Raw genomic sequence first — 12,018 nt, 5'->3', positions numbered from 1 at the left:
TGTAACAAGCTGCAGCAAAGAACGAAAATTGGTATACCAAGAAGGTAAAGTGTGTTTATATCTTTATTAGTTGCAACTAATAACTGATGGTTATGATGGTTTAGAGAACTAATATCTAATGGTTATGATAGTTTGGTAAGAAACTAATAACTGATGGTTACAATGGTTTAGAGAACTAATATCTAATGGTTATGATGGTTTGGTAAAAAACTAATAACTAATAGTCATTGGTTAAGATGGTTTAGAGAACTAATAACTAAGGGTTACAATGGTTTGAGTGAAACTATTTACATTTTTACACATTGCAAATTTTTGTGTTTGTGTTTGTTTCATTTGAAGTGATTTTTATGTTTTGTGCATTTATCCATTTTCTTATTGAAGTGTGTCTTTTTAATTTATATTCTTAGTGATTAATACTTATTGCAATTTTGGTATTTTCCACATTTTTCTGTGATTTCATTTGCATTCACAATTTGATTAACTTGGTTATTTTCATTAATTAATCGAAGCCCATTTAATTGAATTTAACACTTGCGAATTAATTTGCATTTACTTAGAATTCTTTTTAAGTTTCATTGTTGTCTAGCACTTGTGAATTAATTTCCAAATTTCGATTATTGCCTAACACTTTTGAATTTTGATTGAATTAATTTTCTTGAATTTTGTGATAAATTAATTTTGATTTAATTTTACTGAATTGATTTAAGAATTAGTTGAACTTTACTTTGTTTTCAAGTAACAGTAATTTTCCCTGATATTGTGAATTTCACTTATAAACTTTGAGTTTAATAATAAATTTTTGTATTTAAAATTTTTTATAAGTATTTCATTATGATTATATTGATGCTAGGTAGAAACATAGAGTGGTAATTGATCTGTTTTCCTTCAATTTATTTGAAGTGACTTAGAACCAGGGAAGTACTTAGACTTCTGAAATCAGGGAAATACTTAGACTTTTAAAGTTGTTGATTGAGTGATGCCCTTTGATTAATTCAATTACTTACAAGATTACCTCACCCCTGTTTAGATGAACTTAGTCTGATTTTCTGCATTACTGGTAAGTTGTTAAGGGATCACTGTTGCCTTTAGAGTATTCAATCGTTTAGTACCTGTGATGAGGGTTCAGGTGTCTGGCTGTTGTGAGGTAACAATTTATGAATGGTAAGTGTAGTAACCAGATACTTGGCACTTTGTCACAATATATATATATATATATATATATATATATATATATATGATATATATAAGCTGTGTAAAGTATCTTATATATATATATATATATATATATATATATATATAGATATAATATATATATATATATATATATATATTATATATATATATAACTGTGTAAAGGTAATCTTATGGCATTGAACTACTGATAATATATATACATAAATTCAGCCCCTTATGATTATAACTTGAATATTTCACGCAAATATATTTAGTTTTAAGTGGTTATATATATATATATATATATATATATATATATATATATATATATATACACATATATATAATCACTTGAAACTAAATATAGTTGTGTGACTTATTGGTTTTTTTAAGTTTTATTTTATTTTATATATAGTATATATATATATATATATATATATATGTATATATTTATATAATCACTTAAAAACTAAATATAGGTGCGTGAAATATTAAGGTTTTAAAGGCTGAATTCATGATTCTATAATCTATATATATATATAATATATTTATAAATATATATATATATATAATATACATATATATATATGTGTATATATATATCATACGTAACCATAATATATATAATATTATAAATATTATATATATATTATAATAATTATATATATATATATATCTATATCAGTAGTTGCATGCCGTATGATACTTTACACCGATTAGTCAAATATTCATTAAATAAATATAGCAGTGAACTTTTCTAGTCACAGTTCTAGCAATGATACCAAAAGCGCACCAAAGTTATATAAAGTTTGGATACCGAATCACTATTATGACACTTCCGTTGCAAGTAATGCCTTATCTGTCGACGTAAAATTCATATACTACAAAACTTACAGTCGTTTTCTGTTACATGGCTTGTGAATACTTTATCTTTTTTTTTTTTTACATGTAAGTCAAGCTTCTTTTTGGTGTAGCGAAGTATCTTTACCTATTAACAATTTTAATGTCATTATTATCATCGTAAGAAATTGCAAAATACTTAATTCCTCTGCCATTCCACACGTAATTGTAAACAAGGGAATGAGAGACACCACTGTTGTAGACAATTAAGCTGGCCTTATGCCAGAGCGTGAACTGCCGCTCTTTGTTTGCACTGTAGCGTCAATCAATAATTAGGCAAAATATACAGCAACCACCAAGGGCGTCTAAATCTGGGTTTGTGCCGATGAGACGTAACCTCTCGTACTGGAAAACATATAACTTTTTATTTGATATGTTTTTGTCAGTTATTATGAAAGGCAATAGTGTATTGATCTCCTAAAACAATAACATACTTTGCAGAAGGTTGCTTATAGGGAATGTGAACTTAACGGATTTCAGTTACAGAACTGAAAATTGCTCAAATAAAGCTATACACGCAGAAGTGACATTGAATACTTGTGGCATAATTCAAGTGGTAAAAAGTTGACTTTTTTTATGGGGTGGGGGCGTGTCCCGGGCACTTGGAGGAATAATAGTTAGTATATGACGGAGGGAGGGGGGTGTTGGTGAGGGAGGAAGACAGGGAGGTCTAGTCCAAATTAACGTGGGTGAAGATGATGAGTGCAAGAGTCTTCCGGCCTGTGTTGATAATCCTGCGTTTAGGAAATCTATAATACTTTATGATCGTCACTTGATCACACTTCTGTTATGTCTTTTATTCAATCTGTAAAAGCTTACTGTTTAAAGAATTCTTACTTACCTTATGTCATTAGACAATAAATGAAATGAAATTGAAATGATTATTTAAAATAAACAAGCAAAGTGTACTTTAATCTACATTATGTTATTACATCAATTCGTCCAGGAAACTTGATTACCCACTACGTTCACCGCGATTACACGGAGTATGTTCCCCGTAAGTATTCCAAGTCGATTCCGAAGAAAGAAAGACACGACCTTCACGTTAAAATAAGGAAAAACCTTTCATATTAAATAATACTCTTAATGGTTCTCTGAAGGACTTTTTTTTTTTTTTTTTTTTTTTGGCGGTTTCAAGGTCTCCTAACCCTCTCTTGATTCTATAGCACAGTAGCCAAATGGTAAATGTTAGCGTCAGGAATGTAATTATACGAAAAATGCATAAGCAGAAGACACAGAGAGTGATAAAAAAAATGTAAATGTTTAAAGGAAATAAGTGGCGAATTTAACAAATAAGAGAGAATGTTTAAAAGTGATTACATTTTCACCGGAAGAATCAGGCGTATGTAACACTTTTGAGAAGTTTGTGTCAGTTAGACTTTAAAGTTCATGGATATTTTTCATGTGAAAGCCAATAGTACATTTGGAAAGAAAGTAACAAGCACCATATAGGTTAATAATGTTAACGAAAGAGTCAGAACTATAAACTAGGCTGCTACATTTCGACGGCAACTCAGACATCACGCCATGTAACTGTTAGACATAACGGAAAACACTCTAAACACAATATGTAAAGTTTAAAGACAAAGAACCTGTTATGATACACCAGTGGTTTAAGAAGGCGAGAGACTTCCAAGCAAAAATAAAAAATACAAAAAATGCGTTTGTAGGTTATACCAGCTTTCTCAACAGAGGCAATTTCTACAAATACTCGCGGCAGGTCAGAAAGCGAAATTTTGGCGGAAATTTGACGAATGTCGCTAGTTTTGATTATGTTCAATAGAATGGAATGGAATATACAATTTAGGCCACAGGCCAAAGGCTAGGACCTATGAGGTCAATTAGCACTGAGATAAACTGAATATAAAAAGTTTCTTAAAGGTGTAACAGAAGAAAACCCTCGCAGGTGCATTGTAAAACAATAAGTGTTAGGCGAAGGTGCATGGACAGTAAGATGGAAGACAGATAACCTGAATGGAAGCATAGTAAAAGGGATGACAGAGGTTGCAGCTAGGGGCCAAAGGGATGCTGCAAGGAACCGTAAGTAATGCCTACAATGCACCGCGTGAAGTGCATTGACGGCACTACCCACCCTATGGGAGTCATGTTCAATGGACTTTGGCTATCTCTTAGCGACAAAAGTCGTTTGCAACGTTGCTTTTTCGCTAGTTCTGTGACCTCGGAGGAAGGAGTTCGACGCTGGAAGGCAATTCAATAAACAAGAGGATCATCATCAGCTGAGATGGCAAGGTGGAAAGCAAAGTTCTCGTTTCGGTTGTGATTATTCTCTCGTCGTTCGAGGTCTTCCCCATGGAGACCAGTGATGGTGTCAGTTACCTTAGTGTCGATTGTGTGTATTCGTCGAGTTTGAATTCGTAGATAATCCCGTAGGACGTCGATATCATGGCTGCTCGAGAGAAGAAAGTGGACGAGTCGAGTTATGAGGTGAGATCTCATGACCATAACAAACGTCGTCTTTCGTCAGATTTCGTCTTGTTGCGGTGAATTTGCCGTTTTAATATGGGATTAGCAATAAAGATATTATTTTATTATATATTTATATTCACTAGGTTACTTTATGAAGAACATGTCACGTAGGAGACGGTCTTTTTAACAGGCTATCCTAGCCTACTATTGGCCTGTGGTCTTGTCAAGTTGGTTAACCATTTGTCTAAATAGGACCAAGCAAGGTTTAGCAAACTGTCTCGTGTAACACTAAATAAACCAAAATGTTCTTGAGGACCGGTAGAGGCCTACCAAGTTACTATGGTCTCCCTCCCCCCCCCCCTCCCCCCCCCAGTAGGCATAACTTAGCATAGGCTACCTAAGAAAAAAACTTGGCTTAGGGCTAGTAGCTAGCCTAGGTTGTCACAATGATCTAGAAAATAGGTACATTTTGTTGATGAGGCTACAGCCTAAGCATTGTTAAGTCAACAGCATCCCACCTTATGTAGAATAGGGTAAACATAGCAGCCACCTCTTTTGGAACGCGGCCACTACCCAGAAAAGCGCTTGAATTACTATGCCAGTATTTCGCAATTTAGGAGGAAACATTTACTTCAAAAGGAACGTAGAGGTCTCAGTGTGCTGCCAGGATAGGCCACAACTCTTGACTGATACGTACTCATGGCAGCGAATTCAAGTACTTTTTCAGGAATGTGGCTGCATTCCGGGATTGGTGGCTGCTATGTTGCCGCTTGGTCATTTACCCTTAGGCTTGAGGCCTTTAGTAGTCCTCAATGCATAGACACTATAAAACCTAGATGTTGAGTGTGTGTGCATACACAAATAGCCTAGCCTAAGCACAAGGGGGTGGCCTACCTTCGTAGTAGTAAGATAAGGAACCTATGTTTATATATAAGAGGATATGCGGATCTTTTGAATACTATCCATCTTTTTTTTCAGCTCACAGGGCTATTTAGATTGTTAATTTAATCCTAACTTATGATATTTTAAGTTTTTGCTACACAAAATCTAATATCAGAAGTAGGCTGCATGTTGGTCATTTTGGCAATTTTAAAGTAGGGTATAAGGTAAAAAACCGCATGGTACAGGGGTGGACCATGTATGATCAATGTGTACAATCCCCAAAAAAGTACATTATACCTAACGCGTCCTGACATCGGAGATGGGCATCAGATGCGACTTTTTGTTGGTGAGAAACAGAGCTAAAGACCTCTACTCCGGTGTCAGGACGCGTTATAATGTACTTTTCTTGGGGTTATACACATTGATCGTACATGGTCCACCCCTGTACCATGCGGTTTTTTTACCCTATAAGGGCAAGTGAATAGTAATAAGTTATGAAGACATCTAAGGCCATTGTTGTCATTGGGAAGGGAAATTGGTGTTGCCTCCTATTCCAGTTAGCACCTGATGTGCAAACTTAAGCTGATGAATTTTTGTATTTGGTTTTCCTTATTTATGTTACTCCAGGCCAGGTTAGTATGAAAGGGTCCAGGGGGCTGGGTACACAAGTTCACTTGTGCACAGTGTATAGTATATAATTATTATTATTTTTTTTAATCTTCAGCTGAAAACCCTGAAGGGCACAGCAATAGACTATGAACCCAACAGGGGCTCCGAAAGAAAATCAGTCTAAATAATTAGAACTGATTCAGTTGCATTTGTTAGTTGTCAGCAGAAGGCAGGAATGAATTTACTCTTTGCTTGAACAACTGGAGATCAGGAGACTCCACAACTGCACTTCACAAATTATTCTACATTTTAGTTGTAGCAAAAATAAAATTCCTGGCAAAATGAGTAGTATTAAATTATATGGTAGAAAACACCACACTGTTTGCAGCAGCAGTCTGTCTAGTGCTGCAGGCAAAATAGCAAGGTCAGATAAGTGAGTGCATTGTCATTGTAGTATGTATATTTTATGCAGTAAACATATGAACTCACGTTATGTTTATGCCATAAGTCAACATTAAGAGTTAGCAAAATAAACTTTGCTGGTGAAATAACTATGGAAGGGTTTGAGATGAGACTTGGCACCCAAAGACCACACTGGTGAACAGTACATACTGCAAACATGGAAGAATACAAGAGTAAAACCACTCAGCTTCACCATAAAACATTAAAAAACAATTCTGCGAGATACCACCTACTTGACAGAGGAAATACTATTAGGTACAGTATGTGCTTGTCAAAAGTCAATTTCACACCAAAAGTTACCCATAAGATCTTGAAGTAGTCCTGGACATGTAAAACCATAGCATTTATATATATATGAAAGTTTCAGATGCAAATACATGTGTTGTGGATCAGCAATCATACATGTCTGTTGTAGGAGGGTTAGGCTTCATGCCCAAGGTCCATAAAAGAAATGCTTGAGTGCTTTACTGTGATAAACTTGCCACTATTTCATGACCTTTTCCTTCTTGCTCTGTACTACTCCTGTAACTGCTGCTTTTATTCTCATAGTATGAATTGTAATTGACTGCAGTTAACAGTGATTTTTACCCAGCCATCCTTTCCAAATTATCAGTATTTTCAATGGCCAGTAATCATATTCATAAATACTTTTCAGAATGTATTTCATCCTTTTTCCTTTCTGTAATGTAGTGGGTTTTGTAAATATGGAATTGTTAAGTGCTTAAAAATAATTTTTTTTTTTATACAGAGTCTGGCGGAAGTATTCCGATGTTTCATTTGTATGGAAAAGCTTCAGGATGCTCATTTGTGTCCACATTGTTCAAAATTATGCTGCTATTTGTGTATCCGGCGTTGGTTGACAGAGCAACGACCGCAATGCCCCCACTGTCGAGCAAACTTGCATCTTCATGAACTAGTAAATTGCAGATGGGTAGAAGAGGTTACCCAGCAATTGGACACTTTACAGCAGGCTGGTGCAAGACCACTCCCTCCAGATACCGACAAAGACAAGTAAGCTGGGCAGTGAAGCTTGCTTTTTATGAAATTTATTAAATAGAACAGAGGATTTTTGTTGGTTTATGGAGTGTTTTGAAACTTGAATTGATAATAATTGGTAGAAGTTGTAAGGTGAAAAGTTGGCAAATATTTGTCAGATGAATGATGAAAATCCTGGGTATAATAGTGTTCAGATATAGTATAGTCATTCAAAGAACCCTCATGTCTATTTTTCATTTCTTATATTGTATACTGCAATGAGTAAATTCATGTTAGGTACTTTCTTCCTTAATGTTGCCTACTAAAATTACTGTTGCAATTTAATCTGGAAATTGTGGTATAGTACAATGTAATGTTGGTGTTGAAATAAGTATATCAGGATATAAATATTACTGAAGGCATCATATAAGTATAGTACAAGTTCTTTTCTTTTATCTAACTTTTTATTTTCTATTTTGGAAATTTCATGGTACAATACTGTTATTTACAGGTGTGAGAGTCATCAGGAAAAATTAAGTGTGTATTGTTGGACATGTGGCAAATGCATATGTCATCAATGTGCTTTGTGGGGTGGAACACATTCAGGGCATACATTTAAACCATTAGAAGAAGTTTACGAACAGCATATTACACAAATAAGAGAAGAAGTAGCACAACTACGAAGGAGATTACATGAATTGGTGTCACTTGTGCAGGAAGTGGTAGGTATATATTTAATGTTATATATCTTCAAGAGAAAGCATTGTTGCTTACTTACAGATTTCAGAGAGAAAATTTGGTATTTATAGATATTTTTACACTTGCATATTTATCAGAAATATTTATTTTGTCGCTGAGTGTTTGCATATTACTATTCTCAGTCCAGACATTCATAAAGGCAAGACTAAGGAAAACTTTTTCTTTTTTCATAAACCATTTCTCTCTATGTAGCAGGACTTGTAGAAAATTAAATTTTACTTTGTTTTTTTTTAACAGTAGAAGTTCTATTGAAGAATAATGTACATATAGGTCTTACATTACAGAAATCGTTCACTGTTATGATGTGCTTATTGGTTCTTGATATGGGAGTGTTACAATTCCCTGGCACAAAATACAGTATGATTTTCTTGAATGTGGACTTGTCCAGAAGGTCTATTTTGCTAATTTTGTATTTCATTTCTCCTTTTTTCTTTGGTACTGATCACTAAAAATTAATGCAACAATTATTAATTATAAAGTTATTGTGTTAACTGAAAATCCCATTTATTAATTGTTTAGGCATAAGAAATATTGATTGTAGTGATGTAGTATTTATTTTGACCGATGGGAATTGTTTAAACTTCAGGAAAGAAATGTAGAGTCAGTTCGAGCAGCTAAAGATGAACGAGTGAGAGAGATCAGAAATGCAGTGGAGCTTATGATTGCACGACTCGATTCGCAATTGAAGTCAAAGCTGCTCACATTGATGGGACAGAAGAACTCCTTAACTCAAGAAACAGAGCAGTTGGAATCTTTATTACAGGAAATTGAGCATCAGCTGCATACGTGTTCAAAGTAAGTAGTGGTCATATGAATTTCTAGTTTAACACTTCAAGATCTATTTTCACATGCTTGAAGATTCATGTAAGTGCAATATTGCTTTTTTTTTTATGGAATTTATGTCATAAGTTTTATGTATGCAAACACTGCACTTCTGAGACTGACAGTGTTCTATGAATAGAATGCACACCCGTGTTAATATGTAGAAAAAGTCGAAGTTAAATTGGCAAGAAGCTAAAGATCTGATGATTTTTGGCCAAGGAAAGACCCCACTTACATTTCATGTCCTAGAAATAGATATTTATCTGTAATAGATTTGCTTATTTGATGATACAGTAGTTAAAAATAAATGAATTTTCTAGTGTGAGAAATGTTTATACAAGTCTCAGCTCCTTCCTTTTAGGGTATTAGTTTATATTAATTATTTCCTTAGAAATAGACCACTGTTGTTGTGATGTCAGTTTGTAGAATGAATCACGTACAACTCTTTGAACTTAGAGAGCATATTCTCTGTTCAGGTCAGAATTGATCCAGCGTTCTCCGGATCTTCACTCGATGATCATGCCTGTAAATAAGAAACCTATGGCTTCCTTTGTTACTGCTCCTGTACCAGCTGACTTCCAAAGGTAAGGGGGTTGATGAAACAATTTTTGAAGCGAATTAACATGCTTGGGTCTTTGTAACTGTTTTAAAACTTTCATCCTTTTTTATACAGTATAGTTAAAGTACAAGTTTTTGTTTTTTAACATTGTCCATATTTATCAATATAATGTTTTTTAAGCTTTGTTTCAAGAATGATTCAAGATCTGGATTATGTTAATACATGTACTCTTTTATATTTATTTTTGTTATCTCGCATTTTGCGATTGCTGAGGGTTTATTTGTTTCATTCTTCTGTCTGTTAGACAATAGACCTTCTAAGTGTGGGACCATTTGAAGAATACAGTGTTACTTTTTAGCTTCCTATGAATGCAAGTTAGGCATATTGCATATTTCCCAAGTAAATTTTGTTAATATACTTTCACAAATAATAACAAAAATAGATTTTTCAAAAGTATTGCAAAGTTAAATTGTTACTTTTTAGGGATGGATGTTAGAAAATTTTATACACATTTCAACAGCAAGCTAAAAATTCTCATATATCTTTTACAGTGAAATCGTCCCTCAGTATGACAGCAGTACTTTCGTTATGAATAATTTTTCGCAGCTTCAGCACAAAGCTGATCCAGTTTATTCTCCACCCTTACATGTTAACGGTTTGTCGTGGAGGTTAAAGGTAAGATGATGTATGCACATTTTTCATTTATTAATTAAATTAATGGCTGTGTATAAAATGATTAGGTTATATATACAGTCATTAGTACTGTATTTGCAGATCTAGGAAGGTCTGTCCCTTTTCTAGAAAACAGCTTTAAACTGGTATGTTACATTACACATTGAAAAAATGTCTCTTTATTAACAATAGAAACAATTATTAATCATGTTACAGAGAGTATGATGCCTCTTTATTAGGTAGGAATCAAGCCCTTTGAAACCCTACCACTTACATGGTGCTTTAAGCAGCACACTGTATAAAACACTAAATGTTCTTCACAGTAACCTTTACACCCTCAGTTTCATTCATTTTGCTTTCTGCTCTTTATTTTCATAGTTTCCACATCTCATTTAAGAACAGATCCTCCAAATAAGCTCATAAAAGTCTCAAAATGGGCTCATTTATCTTATTAAACTCCTCTACAAGAAACAAACAAATTAGCTGCAGATATGACCAACTCAAAGTGATATTAGTTTTTAGATTAGTTGTCAATTAAAGATTAATACTGTAATACGTAATTGGGTCAAGATGGTTACCTGTAGAGACGTGTAGCATCCTGAAGCTGTAAAAGTGAGACTAAGGCTAATATGACTAGAAATTTTATGGAAAGTATTTTTTAACACCTTTGTAATGTATACTATATTGTATTTGTGGCACTCCTGTTTTATATTAGTAAATTTTCAATGCATAGATTCTGAAGGAAGTTCTTTGTCTGCAAGGCACTGCCAGACAACTCAGAGATTTACTTAGGTATGTTAGCTAGCATATAATTTGAATTTTCTTGAAGCTTTTGAGTAATGTTAGTGGTACTTTATTGCTGTGTACTAGGAAATTCATTATTTTCATAAGTGAAATTGAATATCTTGTCTTACAGACGTGTTTTTAATGTTTTGCTGTGATATAGGAATTTACGAGTTGTATATTTAGGACTTAATGCCAAGTTCATTGATGTTCTTAATTTTTTCTTTTAGGTATATCCTGATGGGAATGGGGTTGTACGAGGCAACTACTTGTCTGTCTTTTTAGAATTAAGCGCTGGTTTACCTGAAACTTCAAAGTAAGTGAATGTAATGTCATTTTTTAAAGCTCTTTGTAGGAAAGTAATGTGTTGTTTGCTACTGCAGAACTTTTTCATTTGCAAATATTTTTCCAAAATATATTGGGTTGAAGACTAAATACTATATGAGAAGAAATGGTTAACATTTTCCTGGCCATTGAAGGAGGGAAAGTTTGCCTATGGGATTTTAACATCAGTGAGGCACTACCTACTTAGTGCCTTATTCTTTTCAATATTCCTGTATCCCCAACCTGTGTTTTTAGTTTTCTTATTTCCCCTTATCTACCTTTTTGCCATCCAGCTTCATGCTTTAATTTTGTTCCGATACGTAATACAAACCCTCGGTCCTTTAACAATAGGAAGGTAACTAGCGGCAGCTGGGACGGTCGTAAGCTTCGAACAAGGGGAGAACGGTAGTTAACTGCTTGTCCGATCGTGCGCGCGCCCGCGCGCCCGAGAGGTGAAGAATCACTTTTTGCTTTCGGCCGCGGGTGTGAAGGACGTGTTCGTCATCGCTCTCTGCCCGCTTCATCGTCGTATGCTTTGTTTATATTGTGTTTTCTACTAATGGTTTGGTTTGACTTGAAAATGAAGCTGTAAGTACACTGTTTTCATTTTCATTACTTAATTATGAATCAACATGGAGCTATCGCCGTAGAGACGGCGATTTCCGCTCTTT

General features: G+C 34.2%; 1 protein-coding gene across 1 annotated transcript; it reads left to right on the top strand.

Moving 5' to 3' along the window:
• Window positions 1-4,247: 4,247 nt before the first annotated feature.
• Window positions 4,248-11,370, top strand: LOC135219165 (E3 ubiquitin-protein ligase TRIM37-like). The gene is made up of 7 exons (XM_064255696.1): window positions 4,248-4,518; window positions 7,202-7,464; window positions 7,940-8,150; window positions 8,774-8,982; window positions 9,486-9,593; window positions 10,120-10,243; window positions 11,254-11,370. The coding sequence occupies exons 1-7, from the start codon at window positions 4,477-4,479 to the stop codon at window positions 11,341-11,343; spliced, it is 1,047 nt and encodes a 348-aa protein (XP_064111766.1). The 5' UTR covers window positions 4,248-4,476; the 3' UTR covers window positions 11,344-11,370.
• The last annotated feature ends 648 nt before the right edge of the window (window positions 11,371-12,018 follow it).

Source organism: Macrobrachium nipponense, chromosome 1 (assembly GCF_015104395.2).
Source record: "Macrobrachium nipponense isolate FS-2020 chromosome 1, ASM1510439v2, whole genome shotgun sequence".
In the NCBI taxonomy this organism is placed as follows: domain Eukaryota; kingdom Metazoa; phylum Arthropoda; class Malacostraca; order Decapoda; family Palaemonidae; genus Macrobrachium; species Macrobrachium nipponense.
This window is presented reverse-complemented; position numbering and strand designations above follow the sequence as displayed.